The sequence below is a fragment of the Saccopteryx leptura genome, chromosome 3 (assembly GCF_036850995.1).
Source record: "Saccopteryx leptura isolate mSacLep1 chromosome 3, mSacLep1_pri_phased_curated, whole genome shotgun sequence".
Lineage (NCBI taxonomy): Eukaryota > Metazoa > Chordata > Mammalia > Chiroptera > Emballonuridae > Saccopteryx > Saccopteryx leptura.
In genome coordinates, this window is record NC_089505.1 from 356,246,057 (window position 1) to 356,266,219 (window position 20,163).

The 20,163-nt window shown below is 41.8% G+C and overlaps 1 protein-coding gene across 1 annotated transcript in view; it reads right to left on the bottom strand.

The window, feature by feature from the left end:
* Window positions 1-20,163, bottom strand: part of SNTB1 (syntrophin beta 1) — a 225,549-nt gene that overhangs the window by 114,354 nt on the left and 91,032 nt on the right. The window contains exon 2 of the mRNA XM_066379422.1: window positions 4,532-4,754. Within this exon, the coding sequence (XP_066235519.1) occupies window positions 4,532-4,754 (223 nt within the window). The remainder of the gene's footprint in view (window positions 1-4,531; window positions 4,755-20,163) is intronic.

Here is a 20,163-nt window from a genome sequence, read left to right on the forward strand (position 1 = left end):
AGTCCAGGTGTGCTGTTCTGCCAGGTGCTCATGTGGGAGGTGATGGGTATCATGATTAAGAAACTGGGCTTGGTGTCAGCCAGGCCTCGGTTTGAATATCAGGTCTACGATCTGCTTCAACTCTCATTTCTAAACTGAATTTCATCATCTATAAAATAGATATTAGAGGACCGATCCCATGGGGTTGTTACCTGGATAAATGAGATGCTTGCTTATAGTCACACATAAATGGTGGAACTAAGATTCCATCGTGGACGACACTGACTCCAGAGGACACACTCTCCCTTTTCTCTTTTTTTCTCTTTTATATTTAATATGTGCATTATTTACACGATTATTATTTTCTTAGACATGCTACAAGTTTTGTTTCTGTTCCTCCTTTGACCGAAGAGTTATTTCACAGTGAGCTTTTACGAAACCACAAAGAAAAGCTTTCTGTGCTTTGGTTTTGTTACGGACTTTCTAGTTCTATTCCACGATCATCAAAGGACAACATTTGTATCCTTTCTACCTTGTGAAACCTTGTCTATATTTTGTGATCTAAACTGTGGTTCTTTGATGAGCGTTCTGTGTGAATTTGGAAAGAACGTGTATTCTTCATTATCAAGGTAAGACTGTGATGCACCCAGATCTCCCTTATTAATTATGTTGTTTGGGTCTTTTACGTCTTTATTGACCTTTTGTCCACTTGCCCTGTTCTGGGACTGAGAGTTGTTAAATTACTTGATATTAGTTGTTTCTGTTTCTCTTTGCATCACCTGCAGGTTCTGCCCCAAATGTCACTGCTGTGCTATTCGGTGTGTGCTCACAGTTATAGAACAAAATCTGGCCTTCAGAATAATCAGTCTCTTTCTGTCTTGTTTGGTGCTTTTCAAGCTGTGTTTTACCCTGTGACACACCAAGATGAAAACTCATGCTGTCTGTTGTTGCTGTTCATTTGCACTCACCTTGGATGCTTCACCCTGCCCTGTATATTTCCCCGTTTTAAATCACCTGTGTTTGGTGTGTCTCCTATTCAACACAGAGCCCGCATTACACTCTGCCCAGCGTGTAGCTGCAGTTCTGTCGAGTTGTTGTTTTCTCCTTTTCCTCCACTGGGACCAAGACCCACCTACGTCCCTCATATTATTATTTTTTTCAGCTTCATTAGTATAATTGACAAAACCATATGACACTAAGAATGTACATTGTGGTGGCTTGATATACACATACGTTGGAAAAGGTTAATTGAATCAGCAGAAGTTTTGGATCTCTCTGGACCAAAGTCCCCTCCTGGATCCTCTGGTTTAGTGGAATTGTCATCTCAGTCCTGCCCTGATGGCTCTCGCACGCTAGCAGGACAGGGTCTCCCTCACTACCCGAGGTGTGTGTGTGTGTGTGTGTGTGTGTGTGTGTGTGTGTGCGCGCGCGCGCATACACTCTCCACTGGTAGACTGAATGCATAGCGATATAAGTGTTTACAAACGCATTCCCTCAACTGGCTTGACAGAATAACATTTCTAATATTTGAACTAAGACACGATGGGTCCCAAAATGTTCTTGAGAATATAAATAAATGCCTTGGGAGAAATGTTATAACATATAAATCCACGGCTAGAAGGAATCCTAGAAATCATTTCATTAAATCCTCTCACTGATGCGTTAATCACTTCTACAATATCCCAAGTTTTCTAATCTTTGCATTTTGGCTTAGTGGTAAACTGATACTGTCACCTACTCCAGAGGCTTGAGTTTAAAGCCCAGCCATGCCATGTATTGGCTACATGATGTTTGAAACTTATACAGGCACTCAGCCTCAGTTTTTTTAATCTATAGAATGGGGCCGATGATAGAAACCCAGAGGGCTGTTAAGAGCACTAAGCAGGGTTATAAATTCAAAGACTAGGCAGAAATGTACATTATCAGGCAAGTGATCTAAGTTTAAGGTAACAGGAATGATGGAGTAAGCTCATTTCCTTGTCAAATGAGAAACCTTTACTGGACCCTGTAGGTTGGAGCCCTACCTGCAGCAAAGTGGGCCTAATATCACCAGATCTTCCAATTTTTCTAGAAAAGCAGAAACCTGGTTTCTTCCTCTTCTTTTTTTTTTTTTTTTCTACAGAGAGTCAGAGAGAGGGGCAGATAGGGACAGACAGACAGGAAGGGAGAGAGATGAGAAGCATCAATTCCTTGTTGTGGCACCTTAGTTTTCATTGATTGCTTTCTCATATGTGCCTTGACTGGAGGGACTACAGCAGAGTGAATGACCTTTTGCTCAAGCTTGCAACCTTGGGCTCAAGCCAGCGACCTTTGAGCTCAAGCCAGTGACCATGGAGTCATGTCTATGATCCCACCCTCAAGCCAGAGACTCCACACTCAAGCTGGTGAGACTTGGCTCAAGCTAGTGACCTTGGGGTTTCGAACCTGGGTCCTCTACATCCTAGTCTGATGCTTTATCCACTGCGCCACCACTTTGTCAGGTGAAAACTGGCTTCTTAATGTAAAATTCCCCATCCATTCAATGTGGCCACTAATTCAAATTTCTTCAGAACACTAGACAGACCATTAATAAAAAACAACATGCCTATCAGCTGCCACTTTGCAGTCTCTGATCGGAAGAAATTAGTATAATGGCCAGCACAAGATAGGCACTTGATAAATTATAAATTCATCAGATCTGAAACCTTAGACATCGGACCTTTGGGAGAAAGGACACATTTGATCAGGTGGCTAAGAGGCCAGGGCAAAGAAAATTCAGAGAACCAGGACACCAACTGTGCGCCCAGGAGAGCAGCAGAAATTGAGGCGACACAGACCAGAGGACAGATGGGAGCAGATTATCTAAGAATTCTGCCTCCTCCCCAGGGTGCATCTCTGACTCATCTTTTGCTGGTACCTGTTGGCTCTCTCATGCAACTGCTGATCTGGGATCCTGTGTGGATGTGCCTGACAGAGGAGGGGTAGGGGCTGTAGGGTAGGTCCTTCAGCTGGCTGGCTGGAGTGAGAAAGGCTAGCTGCTTCCTAAGAGTGAGCTTATTAGAAAGAGAACAAAAAAAGCATTGAGCAGTGAGCAGGGGTAGGGGGGTGAGGGTCAACTTTCACCCCGCCCCTATTCCCTCTGGCTTTCCCCCATTAGCTCTGCACCTAGCCAAATACTTCTGACTCGGGTGGGTGGGTCGCAGCTGTCCCACACATGTTAGAAGCAAGGGCCAGCGGCTGTTCCTATTTTTAGCACTTGACTGTGGATTCCAAGGTCGCCCAGATTCCCCATTTGCTGGCTCACTGCCCGCCTCTCTTCTCTACAGAGCTCTTGTGTTCCTCCAAGATGTATGTGCTCTGTTCAGATGAGTTAAAGTGAAACTTTTGAAGGAAGAGGAATCCCAAATATTTGCTCATCTTGGCTGGACTCCTTCTAAGTGCCGTGGATTGGGTGATATATCTGTCCTGTGGCCTGGGAAATTACAGACAGGCTTTGAAAAAGGCACCCCAGGCTTGGACTGAAGCCACTTCTTTCTCTCTAGAGCACAAAAGGAGATTTAGAGTAAAAAATAGCTTTAAGTATTCTCCATCTGACTCTCTAAATACAAAGTTGAGGGCATTGAGACCCAGAGAGGCGCAATTGCTTTTTGCTACCTACCATGAATAATAAATAGAATTATTATAGCTTATATTCATGGAAGGTTTTCCTGTGCTGAGCATTTCACATAGATTTCCTCCTTTAATGCTCACAATCCAATAAGGTATCTATCTATCTATCTATCTATCTATCTATCATCTATCTATTATTATTAGTGAGAGGGAGGGAAGCAGAGAGACAGATTCCTGCATGTACCTCGACTGGGATCCACCTGGCAAGCTCCCTACCAGGCGATGTTCTGCCCATCTGGGGTCGTTGCTCTGTTGCTTGGCAACTGAGCTATTTTAGCACTGGAGGCAAGCCATTGAGCCATCCTCAGTGCTCAGGGCCAACTTGCTCCAACCAATTGAGCCATGGCTGCAGGAGGAAAACAGAGAGAGAGACAGAGAGAGAGAGAGAGAGAGAGAGAGAGAGAGAAAGAGAAGGGGAAGGAGAGGGGTTGAGAAGCAGATGGTCACTTCTCTGGTGTACTCTGGCCTGGAATTGTACCTGGGACTTCCATATGCCAGCAGGCCAACAACATTCTACCACTGAGCCAAATGACCAGGACCTATATATCTCAATGATTCCTATTTAATAGGTGACAAAACGGAGGCTTCATGGTTTGAGAAACTTGCCCGAAGTCACATAGACTGACCATCGCAGACCCAGAGATGACACTTAGGACTCTAACTCCAATTCTTCACCTGTTTCCAGAATCAGAACTCAAGGCACAGATTCTTCTCAAGGATAAAAGAAAGAGGAAGAAGGGTGGACAATGTGAGGGAGGAAGGCCTGGCTTCACTACACACATTGTCTCGGCCCGGCCCTTTCAGGGAGTTCTTTGGAAACCACCAGCACGGCCCTGGCAAGAGCCCCCTTGAAACCTCAGAGGCCAAAAGGCTGCTGAGATCCAGAGAGCTTGGTCCTCCTTACCTGTTCTCAGGGTCAGCCAGGGCCATGCTCCGAGTGACGTAGCACATCTTCAGGGGGATGCTCTTCCGATCTCTGTGGAATGAGGACAACTGCGATGACGATGACAGGGGGTCTGAGGAGCTGCCTCCTAACCGAGGGGACTCAGGCGGAGGTGTTTCCCACCCAATCTCAGACACTGGGGAGCCTTTCTTCACATAGGGTGTGGCTTCTCGCATGTACTTCACTGCAAGGGGGAAAGAAGACAATAGGAAGCTCTTTTAAGTACATCAGGGATGAATTTCTGGAAGATCTGATTGTATTTTTAAGACTTGCTTTAGATGAGCTCTTACTACTGAACCTCTGAATTCTGAACAAGATTCAGAACCTCTGTTCCTCTCATAATAGTTACCCTGTTATTTAAATTACATACCAACGTGGTTTGTAGAACTTTTTGTTATGATGCCCTGATACTGAGAATTACTTTCAGTTTTGTTTTTTTTTTGTATTTTTCTGGAGTGAGAAGTGGGGAGGCAGAGAGATAGATTCCTGCATGTGCCCAACCAGGATCCACCTGGCATGCCTACTAGGGGGTGATGCTCTGCCCATCTGGGGCATTGAACTGTTGCAACTGGAGCCATTTTAGCACCTGAGGCAGAGGCCATGGGGCCATCGTCAACACCAGGCCAACTTTGCTCCAATGAAGCCTTGGTTGTGGGAGGGGAAGAGAGAGATAGAGAGAAAGGAGAGAGGGAAGGGTGGAGAAGCAGATGGGTGCTTCTCTTGTGTGCCCTGACCAGGAATGGAACACGGGACTTCCACACGCCGGGCCGACACTCTTACCAATGAGCCAACCAGCCAGGGCACTTCCAGTTGTTTTTTTTCAACTAGGACAACTTCTAGCTTTTTTTACTATAAGTTGCATTCTGGGAAAGAGGCTGAATAACAAATGGGAAAGAATGAGAAAGCCTAACTTTGGCTAAAAGATACATGATTGTTCAATATAGACGTAGGGAATTTGGTAACCACATTCACTATACAGTCCATCATTTCTCTATTGAGAAACAACAACAGGCTTTTCAATTGAATAGTGCTAAGAACACATTTGCAAGGAAATGCACAGAACATTTATTTTTTAATGGAAAGAATCTGTAATAGCAAAAATATTCTATATAAGAGTGGAAAACTAGGGACAATCTAAATGCCCACTGAAAAGACAGATTAAATAAATTGGAAGAATTTATATAGTCATTTAAAAAATGAGATGTAGATATGTTGCTATAGAAAGATCTGTAAGAGCTATTACTAGTTTGTTTGTTTTTTAAAGTAGAAAGCAGAACATATTCTATAATCTCTTCATGTGAAAATCTTAAATATATATGCTTGTATATCTACAACTCTTTCTGGATAGAAACACAAGAAAATGTTAACAATAGTTAGCTCTGGGGAGTGGAAATAAAAACAAAATGCTAGAGAAACAGGCCTTTTCTATTCATTTATTACCCTTTTATACCATGTTCATGTTTACTCATAGGCATATATTACTTTATAAAATTTAAAGAAACAAAAATAGCTTAAAAGTTGAACAGACTGAAATCCTGCTTTTTGATGTTTTCTTCGTCTTAAGAAGTTACTTGCCTATTCTGAATTTAAGCATCTTGTCCTTAGACACCTTCTAAGTTAATAGGACAACTCGATTTTTGGAACATGCTATATAAACTTCCTTCTGTCCTACACGACTTGGCTCTCCACTGTCTGGGAAGACTCGGCTAAGTCCCTGATAGGTATCTGTTATTACAAAGGGCAGTGGATTGGACTTGGTGCAAGCTAGGGGGCGTCTCCTCTAGACCGTAGATGACTGAGTTCCCCAAACTTGGGCTGTCACTGTGCAAGAAACAGAGCTGTTTTTATACAAACTACAGAAACACAAAACACATGGTTTCCATACTCAAGAATTGCAAAATTATGGGCGACTGTCGTGGCTGTTGAGGATGTCCCGTGAGCTCCTTATACTGGTGGGACACCTATATACTACCTGCTGTGTGTTGGCTGAGGACAACTCATAGCTACCCCCGCTTAGGGAACTGCTCATGGTCCAACAGAAGCTTCCCTACTTGGGAGGTACCAGGGTTACTGCGCCATCCCCCAGAGAAAGGCAGTGCTTCTAGGGAACCCAACCTATGACACAGTGATATCAGCCAAGTATATAAATTATGGCACAAAGCAGAATGAGCTAAGTTTTATACAGGAGTAAAGTACCTTGAAAGAACTCATTTAAAAAAAAGGATCTGAAGCCCTTAGTGACAGATTAGGTTCATAACCACTTAATAAGTGCACTGAAAATATGCACAGGTATGCAATATGGACCTATATGGGGAGAACCAAGCCTAGATATCAAAACCAGCCATATTGGCCCTAGCCGGTTGGCTCAGTGGTAGAGCGTCGGCCTGGCGTGCAGGAGTCCTGGGTTTGATTCCTGGCCAGGGCACACAGGAGAAGCACCCATCTGCTTCTCCACCCCTCCCCCTCTCCTTCCTCTCTGTCTTTCTCTTCCCTTCCCGCAGCCAAGGCTCCATTGGAGCAAAGTTGGCCCGGGCACTGATGATGGCTCTGTGGCCTCTGCCTCAGGTGCTAGAATGGCTCTGGTTGCAACAGAGCGATGCCCCAGATGGGCAGAGCATCGCCCCCTGGTGGGCGTTCCGGGTGGATCCCTGTCAGGCGCATGCGGGAATCTGTCTGACTGCCTCCCCGTTTCCAACTTCAGAAAAATACAAAACAAAAAACCCAAAAAAACAAAAGCAAACAAACAAACAAACAAAATCCCAGCCATATTAATTCAAGACAGAGATATCATTTAGCACCAACACATATTTGAAAATCCTGAGCATCAGTGAAATTAGGAGAAAACAGCTCTATGGCTGCAGAAAATGTGTTAGCACAGGATGCACTCATAGAAGAGGAAAGGTTATTTATGGCTGCAGTATTTTAAGTAATATTTTTTATTTCTGTGCAATATCCCTAAAGAGAAGCACAGACATACCTAAGAACAAATGTAGAAAATTTAGGGGGACGGATTTGAGCTGTCCAAATGTGAAATAGATAAACCTCTTTGAAGATACTGAATTTTTCATCTCTAAAACATGGTTTAGTAGAAACTAGAACACTGGGTAGCCTTGTATATTGTAGAATTATACTTGCTGATATATAGAAAATTCAAGTATCAGCTGATATTGTTTTAAGGTTCTCCTTTCCTTGCCTTATTATCTTTCTGGCTGAAGTAAGGGGTATGTGTTGTGAACATAAGAATCCAGGAGTGCTTCATGGAGTAGGTGGCATTTCAACTTGTCTTTAAAGGGTAGCTATGACTTTAAAAAAAGAAGAATCACAGTCCTTCTTTTACATAGTGTACTCTTGATTTATAATTTTTGTTGCAGTGACACAGGAAAGGAAAGTTGGACCTCAATTTGGAAGGGGGATAAAGAAGGGACATTTATCATACACATAATGATATGCCAAGTACAGAACCCAGTGCTTTCCACAGCTTTCCACATTTCAGCTTCAAAATAACCATTCAAAGTCCCACTTGATACAACAGAAAACTAGGTCCAGAGAGAAACTGGGTAAGGGTCTTTCATTGGTCAGGTATCCATGTATTCACAAGCAACAAGAGATTACATTTCTACCCCCTTCAGACCCTGCAAGAAAGAAATGCATTATGGGGCTATTCTCATTCTGAGGGGTGCTGGGAGCTTCACTTAGGTTATCCTTTGTCGGACTAATACTATTTTACACATCAGCACATCCATGTTCAGAAGTTTAGCTTATTGGAGTCATGTGCTAGTAAGTGGTGGAGCTGGGTTTGATTTCACAGTGATTGTGCTCTTTATGAAATCTGGCTAACCTACCTAGAAGAAAGGATACAAAATGAGAAGCTAATATGCTTGGACTGTATTCTATAGGCAGTGGTGATAGCCACGAGGGTCTATGAGCAAGAAAAGGACAGAATCAAAGGTCAGCCATAGAAAGAACTGAAAAATGAGATTGGGTGTATGAGAAGGAATAAATGATTAGAAGTAGACCTACCAGGTACTGAGCCATTGGGGATCACAGCTAGGAATAACCTGACCGATACTCAAAATGTCCATATAAAGTGTGAGGAATCCCAGAAACTGTGTCTTGATTCATTCATGGGCAGAGGCCTGGAAACTATAGCAAGTCTTAGCCAGGAAGCAATTATTTACCAAGTAGCCAACTTCTATGTGACACCCAACTTGGGGAATTTACAAAGGAGAGAGATCATAACAAGAAAGAACCCCCATTGGAAATAATATTCAATACAGAGTCATCCTTTTTAACTGGCAACTGAAAATAGAGTCAGAGAAATAAATTAATGAGGTAAGTAGGATAATTTAAAGATTCATTCATCACGCCAACATTCACCAGTCAATTTTCGTTTGCTGAGGACTGTGCTGTCCATGAGAGATGATGGGAAATGGTCTCAGATTAAAAGAAGTGTAAGCCTGGAAAAGGAGGAAGGGAAGGAAGTGAGTAGATGACACGAGTCCTTGAATTAAATCTTAAACTTGGTTTAAGGAGGTCCCAAGATGAACACGTCTCTACGGGCCTGGCAGAATCAAATGCAAACCCTTTCTGAGGAAAAGCAATTTCATCCTAGGCTTCAAGGAGTCCCTATGAATCATTTTCAAGGGCAATGAGCAGCATAAAATCTAAGAAAATGTTGCACACAAGGAAACAAGTTCCCACGAACAAGAACCACTGAAAATAACTGATAGCAGTAACAGCCCCACACCGACTATAAAGCGACAAGTATATTTACTATGTGTGTAGACACAGATGAAAGCTTGAGAGAATCTTCTAGAGATTATTTTTTAAAAGTGACCTAACAGCTTGGTAAAAATAACCACATAGAATATCAAAATACTGAGGGTGCGATCTACTTTGAGAATGGTAAAGTGTTACCTAAGACTAGATTTGACTGCAATAGGTGCCCCCAATTACAGCGTATTAAATAATATAGAGGCGGACCTTGCCAGGTGGGTCAGTGGATAAAGCATCATCCTGGCATCATAAGGTCATGAATTCAATCCCTGGTCAGGACACGTATGAGAAGCAATCAGTAAGTACACAACTAAATGGAACAACTAAGCAGACCAACGAGATGATGCTTCTCTCTCCCTCTCTCTCAGATCAATGGAAAAATTTTTTTTTAGATAATAGAGGTTTTTTATTTGCTTTACCAAAAATCTACAGTAAAAGAAAAGGGCCTCAGATTTCTGCCCCCTTCCTGCTCTGCGATCCTAGCCTGCCATCTAATGATCCAGTATGGCTGCTGAGTTCCAGCCATCACAACCAAATTCCCATCAGCAGAAAGAAGGAAGACATGAAGGCTACACCATCCCTTTCCCTCTAAGGCCACTTTTCAGAAGTTGATGCACCGGATCTGCTTCCAACCCATTAGCCAGAATGTAGCAGTCACACGGCTACTTTCAGATGGAAAAGAAATTTACTCCGTACTCTGGACAACCCTGTGCCTACCCAGTTTAAAACTGGTTGGAAAGGGAAACTATGACTATAAAAGAAGAAGAGAATAGAGATTTAGAAGCAACTCTCAGTTTTTGCCGCAGGGAGATATCCCTAATTCCATGAACTTAACACGTTGGATTTTATAACACACAGATACAAGTTAATACATTGGAACCATCAGTAAAAGGCACAGGGACTGTGTTCCAGTAACTCTGCCGACTCACTTGAACCTCAGAACCACCCTGTGATACAGACCTTGCAATCATCCACATTTTACCAAACACCCTGCAATAAAAGGGGGGCTAAACCAGATGCCCAAGTTACACAGCTGGAAGGTGTCATACACATGAGTCAAATCCAGGCAACCTGGCTCCAGAGTCCTATTTTTAATCGTGAAGCAAAACTCTTTCTCACACTTAAAAAAAAAAAAAAAAATGGATGTGTGTGCATGTATGTGTGTGTATTTAAGCCAAGGTTTTACGTACTGGGAGAAAACATCTAATTAAGAGGCTATGGCCTGCAACAGAAGACAGCTTGATTTTGTAAGCTTGAACTATTAAACTATGGCATTTCAATAAATTCCTTTTAAGACACTGTAATATGTATTCATAATAGAGGGTTTAACCTGGCAGAACTGAAACAGCCAGTGTCTGTATAATCACACCACCATGTGTATACAGACAGGCAGCTCAGGCAAAGAGCAGTTGAAACCGATCAAGAAGCAGCCAGGCCCAGGTTCAAGGCGCCTCATCATCAGAACTCATTAATAACCCATTCCCTTTCTGGGCATCAGGAATGTAAAAACTGTGGCTGTACAATTAAAATTCCAACCTTCAGTGGTAGAAGCACGTGGAGGGGAGTAGTCAGGAGCGGTCTTCAAACCAGTAACCCACCAAGGTACTCTCAGTATGTTTGTAGTCTCTCATCGGAAGGACAGGCAGTTGTGAGGATTTCAAAAGAACATTCAGGAAAGCCCAAGCTTGCCAAGACCCCAAGTGACAACAATGAAGTCTTTGTTGGGGCAACCAGTGGACGTTTGAAAGGAAAAGTACACACAGGTTACTAATGAGGCAAATCCAATCAACTCTCCTACCCGGCAGCTTTCTGAGGAGCCGGGCAAGGCCCTCTGAAATGTACAAGGTTTCTTCTTAAATTAATAACCACAAGAAAGGGGCTTTCCAGCTTACAGGAAGGAAAAGCAGTATTTCATTACTGTACAGGATGTGAAGGCAAGAATGTATATTTTTTAATGTGATGAATGAAGGTAAGAGCTGGAGGCAAGAGACCTGTGTATTCGGACCTCTGGAGACCCTTTCAAGTGGGGCACAGCTCGGTGACAGTGGGATTTGCTGGCAAAGTGCAATCTAAGACTGTCCCTTAATGGCATTTCCTGGGTCATCTTAGAAAGGAAATACACAGAGGGAGACCATCAATATTTCCCCCCAAATCAAGAAATGATGACAGTGGTACTATAAGCTTCCTAGAAGCTGTAGCTAACCCTCCAGGAAGGCTCAGCGGAGAGGTGGAAGGAGAATTGGCCTTGGGAGCTGGGGACCTGGATCACAGCTCCAGCCTGTCACTCACGAGCTTGCCAGCCCTGGGCGAGTCCCCTCACCCCCCCCCAGACCTCATTTTGCTCTCCTGTCAAGAGAGAGAAATAAGATTCCTACCCTTCAAATAGTCTGTGATTTTTTTTGGGAAGCTGGCTCTTTTTAAAAAGAAAAATTTCTCATCACCAACAAATAGCCCTGTCGAAATGTGTGCTAGATTCTTAGGCCTTAGGCAGCGTGTCTTCTGACTTTTCCCCAAACCTTCCAGACACCTCACAAATGTGACAATAAGCGTGGGAGTTGGTAAAATGACTTCAGGTTACTTGTCCTTTGGTAACAAGGCAGAGTTGTCTGATAAACTCATTGTTTCTATTCACTTACCACTATTTGGCCCTCTTCCATTCCATTAGGTGGGTGGGCCCTTGATGGTAGGATTTAAAATTTTTTTATTGATTGATTAATTTTTAGAGAGGAAGAGAGAGAAACACTAATTTGTTGTTCCACTTATTTATGCATTCACTAGTTGATTCCTGTAAGTGCCCTGATCGGGGATTGAACCCTCAATTTTGGCATATCAGGATGGCGCTCTTAAGCAACTGAGCTACTTGGCCAGGGTTGATGGTAGAATTTTGAAGGACTAAAGCATTCTCATAAGGTTATAAAGACATCATAGGTGAGGGTGCTCAGATTCAAATATGTGCATCAGGAGTAAAACCAACTGGATGAATTGTGGAGTAATCTTTGGATGCCAAGGAAATAGCTATCTCAAAATTACCTTATTTCAGATAGTGTAGTCATTCAATTGGACCTGCCTTGATTCTTTAATTAAGTAAGACCACTGCCCCCAGAAATGCCAGCTGGACCCAAGGAAAGTATAAGATGAGTCTTAGTACCACTCAGAAGTACACTGATTGATTTAGTTACTTTCATTTCACAAATGTTTAATGAATTCCTACTACGGGCAGGGTCTTGAGTGTTAGGTCATCATAGTGAACGAGACTGACTGGGTGCCTGGCTCTGAGGAGAACAGCTGGGCTAGGCTTGCTTGCTGGTTTACCAGATGCAAGCACTTTGTGCAGTTAGTGCAGGAGAACTGGGCAGCACTACTGTAAGGATATAAGTGCTTCCCCTCAGGGACAAGGAGATCAGATCATGCCCCTGCCATTGAGAAGCATGTTAGTTTCCTGATCCATTGCCCTTCACTGCAAAAAGTAGGTTTTCCTTTGTTTATTAGCTCTTTTCCTTTTGTTGTTTATTTGCTTGCATGTCTTTGCTCGTCTCCAGTAGGTTGGTATGGCTCACTGTATTCTAGCTCCATAGTTCCTTTACTGTCTACCCAAATTCAGTGTGAATCTGCATGGCCACAGCCACCAGCCTTACATTGGCCCAAGGTACTTAGATGCTAGTTTCATGTGCATATGGGAGGAAGCAGGTAAGACATTAAACAACTAGACCAGCGGTTCTCAACCTGTGTGTCACGACCCTGGGGTGGGGGACCGAACGACCAAAACACAGGGGTTGCCTAAAGCCATCGGAAATACATATCCCTGTGTTTTGGTCATTCGACCCCCGCCGGGGTCGCGACCCACAGGTTGAGAACCGCTGAACTAGACAAACATAAGGCACTGTCCCTAAGGAGACACATGCTAGAAAACTTAAGTTTGTCTCAGTTCACCCAGAGCCATTCACAGTCTGGCCCCTGCCCCCCTCCTGTCCCCATCTCAGCTGACTACCTCTTAGTAACCATATCTCACATGCCAGCCACAAAGAAGTAACATTCAATTCTGTGAACACGCCCTATTCTTTTCTGCCTCTGTTCTTTGCACATGTGGTTTCCTCTGCACATGGAAATCTTTCTGGAAAACTCTTCTCTATATCCTTTAAGTCTCAATTCAGGTAACACCTCCTTCTTGAAGTCCTCTAGGCATGGCTCCCTTCAGCTCCCATCATGCTTTGTGGCCACCCCCACTGACATCAACAGCATCAGGACATAAATATTATGATCATGGCTTATGCCATGCAAGGCACTGTGCTGATTATCTTACACACATTTAAACACACACATCTCACATGTGATGGTGTTTGCATACAGGTGTCTCTGATGGAATCATAAGGTCCCCAAAGCGGAGTGACTACTTTATAGAGGTTAAAACTCCAGCATGTGGAGCCACACCAGTTTTAAATCTTGACTTTACCAATAGTGACAGTTAACTTTTTGTTATATTTGGAGCCTGAATAACAGAGGGCTGGGCTAAACCCACTCTGTGTATCTCTGTAGAGTAGAGTCATGATCAGAGAATATCAATTGTTGGAGTAATATTTGGGCTCAAGATAAGAAAATGCCACGAGGCAGTGAGTACCCTATTGCTAGTGGTGCTCAAGCAGAAACTGGAGGAGAAGTCTCTCAGCCACGGTGCAGAAAGGATCCTTCTACTCTGTGGAAGAACAGATTGTTTTTCAATACCTTTCAAACTGTCCTGTTTTATGTTCCTTCTGGAATGTGGTTGATTAAAAGCCTAACCAAGAAACTCTGATACAATGAGTGTAGGTCATGGTTGTGTACCATGGAAAAGCATGCTGCTCATTTCTTTATTACAATATGTTTATTAGCTACGTCTTAGGTAACAATGGGGCAGTTTGTTAAGCTGAGTCTTACAATGCTCGTCTATAAAACGAGAAAACAGTGCCTCCCTTAGAAAGGCAATACAATGCATTCATTTAATAAATGAGCTCCTGAGGTAGAGGATATGGGTTCAAATTTTAAATCTTCCACTTCCACTGTGTTGTACACTGGATACAAATAGCATAATGTATGTCAGCTGTAATTGAAAAATAACCAAAAATTAAAAAAGAAATAAACAGCAAAACTTCCACTTACAAATTAGGTTTCTTTGAGCAAGGCATGGAACCTCCCTGTATCTCAGTTTCCTCAGCTGATAATAGCAAGACCTATCTCATAAGGTTGTTATGAAGATTAAATAATTTCCAAAAAGAATACAAAGCCCCTTATAACGTTTCCTGGCATAGAATTAGCCCTCAGGATGCACTATTACTGTTGCGTTGTGGCTGTTATTGTTGTTATGAAATTTAAATGAGAAAAATGTATGGCAAGGATACTGATCTCTTTTCTAACTCAATCAAAATCATAAGTGCTTGAGAGAATCACTACACTTATTCATTCACTGCATAAAGTAAGCCACTATTCTGTGCTCTTTGTGGGACTACACCTTGCAGGGCTGCACATTCTGCCAGGGAGAAAGGGCATGCCAACTTAAAACCTGGGAATTGCCATAGAATATAATCCAATACAAACACACAAAACAGTCCAACAGAAATTCATCAGATAATACAATGAATGAGAGAACATGGTTTAACGATGTTTATGGACTCCGTCCCTCAACAATTTGCCAGCGGGCTCCTCCTCGGCACAAAGAATCATGCTTTCTCTTCCCTGGGAAAACACAGTAACTATTTTAACAGCTATACCCTAACATCTAAAGAGAGGAAGTGCGTAAAGGGCAGAAAGGATGTCTGAACACTCATGTCCTCTTTGCTAGACAGAAGATGGTGTGTGAATAGCATTTGAGGTCAAAAGGCAGGAAGTGCTGCTCTTCCTCACGTCCCCCTAACAGGTACCTCTGTGAAACAAACCTTTATTATTCCAGGTGTAGCTTGGTAGTAACATCCTGCAAATCAAACCCGGGCTCAGTAAATTTGCAGTTACTTTTCAGTAACAGAAGCTCAGAGTCATAAAGCTTTTTCCAAAGGAAACCACATTAAGTAAACACAATCTCATTAAGTAAACACAATCTCATTACCAAGGGCAGAGCAGTCCAGGTCTCAGGTTTTGTTTTGTTTTCCACCCTAACCCGGATGTGCTGCAGACCCAAAGCAATCACAGAAGCATCTGCAGATAAAGGCGATGGTGAGGGGAACTTGGAAACATCAGAGGCCCCCTAACTCAGCAATGTCATACATACCTGCTATTTTGAAAGTGCTTTACAGTTGAAAACACTCCCATGTGCACATGCTCATGTCATGCTTGCTGTCATCCCATCTGAACTATACATGAACTGAAAGTCCTGTAAGAGTCTGTGTGTTTATTTGCTTGTGACTTTCATGGCCAAGGGTAACAGACTTACCACTTTCCCCATCAAATCTCACTCCCTCCCAAGCACACACATGTACACACAACCCACATCTTGCTCAACAGAACTAATGCCTATTGGGCTCACCAGATATACTGCATTTTCTCTTAATGGCCAAACTTATCTTGGCTTTGCTCACCACTCTTTGAGGAGAGTAATTGCTGAGAACTGCTCGAAATAGGTCAGGATGACAGAGGAGAAGTGTAAGCAAGCTTCTTGGATGTGACCGTGACAGCCAGGAAAGGAACACCAAGCAGGTTTCCTCTAAACCTCCAGATGCTTCAGTGGACTCTGAACAGTTGATAGAGGGGCTTGTTTTTGTTGTTTGTTTTTAAGGACAGGGGTACTGGTGACTTTTTTATAATAAACAGACACATAAGACAATTTAATAATAAAAAAGGTTTCAAATTGAGGTTCAGAGAGTTTAAACTCTCTTACCTCAAGTAAGAAGCAGCCGTGGAATTGGATCCCTCATGTTCTAAATATAGTATCTTATCTAATAAAGCTAATAACCACAACTAAAACAATACAAGTGGTTCAAGTGACATGGAGACATAGGTTCGATGATTGTGGCTAGTGAGTGATAAGTTATTATTGATGCTGGGCAAACTATAGATATTGGAGGGATTAAATTAATAACATACTTTATAATGATTATATCAAAATTTGAATTGTCAAAATATTCCAAATCTGTCATAAAAGAAATATCTAAAGGTAGTATATAGGTGGTCTAAAGTAAGAGACAACCTCTGGTGTGTTTGACCAAATAAAAAGAGGTAACAGAAAAATCAGTACTCTAAACAGAAGAGGAAATAACAGATACAAAAGAGATTTAAAAGATAATAAAATCACACTTCGACAGATTTATGATAAAACATTTGAAGACTTAGATAAAACACACAAATTCCTAGAAGAAAACAAACTTACTACAACTGACCTAAGTAGAAATGGGAAGCATGGCTAGTCTCATAACTTGTAAAAAAAATAAAAATGAAAATACTGGTTAATAGTCTTCCCAAGAAGAAAAGATAGGGACTAGAGTTTGTTAGTGAATGCTAACAAATTTTTCAAAGAATAGATCATTCAAATCTTAATCAAACTATTTCAGAAAATAGACCCAAAATAGTCTTCCCAATTCATTCTATGAAGCCAATATAACATTAATAACAACACCAGACAAGAAAATTTCAGAAAGGAAAATTGCCAACCCATTTCATTCATAAATGTAAGTACAAAAATTCTAAACAAAATATTAGCAAAGCCGTCCAACTATATCCATATATAGAAGATAGTGCATCTTGTTCTGGGGGAGATGTGAAACTTTGCCTGAGGGGGTTTGCGTAGACTCTGCCTTAGGGTAAAAAAATTAAAGTATATAAAGATTTTTAAAAATGATTTCTTAAAATTATGCAAAACTTGAAAGTGTTATTTACTTTGATGCAGTTCAAGTCCACTTTAAGCCGGCAGAAAACTGTTGGATTTCATACCTACAGTCCATAAACAACATCATGAATCACAAAATTGATTGGAAATCTTTTTCAGGCTGCTAGTCCCAAGCATATTAAAACTCTAGTTTCGTCTCTGACAATAAATACCTGGGTTTCAATTTTCTACCATAGTCTGTCCTTTGCATGGGTCAAAAAAGATTTCTGGTTGAGACTCTTCTGTTCAGTGCAGGCAGATGTACCTTAAAATATTTGCTGGTGATTGTTTTGAGATCCATATGGATACCTAGGCAAAAATTGCCTTTTAGGATATTTCTAAATATGTGCTAAATAAGATCCAATTGAATATTTATAACAAATACAGTAAGTCCTCATTTTTCACTTCACCGATGGGTTCTTAAAAATTTGGACTTCAATCAAAACGACATATAACAAAACCAGTTGGATCCTAGACTAATTGATACAAACAAGAGTTAAGTTCCTATGGCCTGTTTCTGGTCACAAAACCATCACCAGCTTCTATGTTAAGACCCAAAACACTTCTAATATTAAATACTGAAATTAATGTGAGCTAGGCATATATTTAAGAAACATGGATAAAAACAAGTAAGATAATGATTTTCCCACCACTTATTCCAGTTGAGGGTCATGGGTGGCCTGAGCCTGTCCTGGAAACTAACCACTCTGTCTAAGATGCCCTGCCTTCCCAGGGGGCACTCACCCTCGCTCGGACTGGGGCAGTGGAGACACCCCGAAGCACCTCACCTGCACATCTTTGGGATGTGGGAGGAAACCGAAGTCCCAGGAGAAACACATGATGTGGGGGAACATACAAACTCCACACTGACAGTGGCCCCAGCTGGGAATCGATTCTGTTTTCTTCATCGCCATTATAATGAAACAACACTGAAGGCAAGGACAGTATTTGAGGACCTACTGTATGTGAGCGACATGCTTTTAGCCCCTATGAATAGCTGTAGATACTGAGGCTTAGGAGGCCAGGAAATGTTGCACGGAGGCATTTGTGGAGGAATCAGGAGCATAAGCCAGTCTGGCCCGACTCAAAATAGCTAACCTACATTGGTTCTTGAATAACTCAATCCACTTCCTGTTTAGTTTGAGCTTTCCCTTCACAACACCCATCACTTCCCTCCTCTTCTTTCCTGCTTCCAGATTAGATCAGGGAAGGCAGATAGGGTTTTAGCACAGGAGGAAGGTTAAGTCATCTGTTCCATTCAACAGCTGCTTCCCTTCTGAGCTTCGACCTTGACCTTTTGCCCTTTCCTGGGCCCTGGGCAGTCCGTAAGGAAGGTAGAGACAGGAGAAACTTGAAACAAACAAAAAAAAATCACTAAGGTAGGGACCCATAAAATGGTTCCAGGATATTACACACCCTCCCGCTCCCTCTGTCCTTCACCTGTGTCTGTCTGTCTTGGTCAGAAGGGACAGAGGGAGCTACCATTTTTGGTACACTTTTTTTTTTTTTAAACTAGACACCATACATATATTATCTGGTTTAATACATACAACAACCCTGTGAGATTAGTCTTGCAAAATGGGAAATCCTGGCTGTGAACTACAGACTTAACTTCTCATCGTCCATCATCCCGGACACCCAGACTTCCCTCCACGTGATGGGACAGGGAAGCAGGAGCTGTAGTCAGCTACCTGGCACCAAAGATTTTCAAGTAATTCTCCATGGAAAAATATGACTGCTTCACTTTCTATTAGGCTCCAAATGACTACTCCTTTTTCTTTTTTGTGCAAGAGATAATGCTTATTTAAAATGTATTACTTTTTATAAAATTAAATTCAATGGGGTGAATTGAATTGAATTTTTTTATTGGTTAGTAAATTATACAGGTTTCAAGTATACAATTCTATCGTACGTCATCTGTGAGTTGCATTGTGTGCCCAGCACCCAAAGTCAAATCTTCTTTCATTACCATATATTTGACCTCCTTACCTTTCACTGTCTCCTCACCTGCCTTCCCTCTGGTAACCACCATACTGTTATCTACATCTAGGACTTTTTGTTTGTTTACTCACTTGTTGCTTTCAGTTTTATATCCCACTTATGAGTGAAATCATATGGTTCTTAACATTTTCTGGCTTATTTTGCTTAGTATGATAGTCTCAAGATCCATCCATGTTGTTGCAAATGGCAGTATTTCATCTTTTCTACGGCTGAGTAGTATTCCATTGTATATATGCACACATTTTCTTTATCCAGTCATCTAGTGAAGGACACATTGGTTGTTTCCATGTCTTGGCCACCATGAATAATGCCACAATGAACAAAGGGGTGCATCTATCTCTGTGAATAAATGTTTTCAAGATTTTTCAGTAAATACCCAGAAGAGGGGTTGCTGGGTCATATGGTGATTCTATTCTTAATTTTTTGAGGCACGTCCATACTGTTTTTGGAGTGGCTGTACCTGTTTACATTTCCACCAGCAGTAAACGAAAGTTCCCTTTTCTCCACAGCCTCTCCAACACTTTTTATTACTTGTCTTGTTGATAATAGCCATTCTAACAGGTGGGAGGTGGTATCTCATTGGAGCTTTGACTTGCATTTCCTTTATAGCTAATGAAGTTGAAGATCTTTTCATATATCTGTTGGCTGTTTCTATGTCTTTTTGGGAAAAGTGTCTGATCAGGTCGTCCGCCCATTTTTTAATTGGATTGTTTGTTTGGTGTTGATTTGTATGAGTTTTTTTATATATTTTGGATATTAACCCTTGTCAGAGTGTTGTTCACAAATATCTTCTTCTTGTCAGTTGGTCGTCTTTTTGTTGGTGGATTGTTTGTTTGTTTTATTTGCTGTGCAGAAGTTTTTACTTTGGCATAGTCCCATTCATTTATTTTTGCTTTTAGGGTCAGATTCATCAAATCCTCTCCAAAATCAAGGTCCATATGTTTAGTACCTATATTTTCTTCTATGTAATTTATTGTTTCAGAGGTTATAT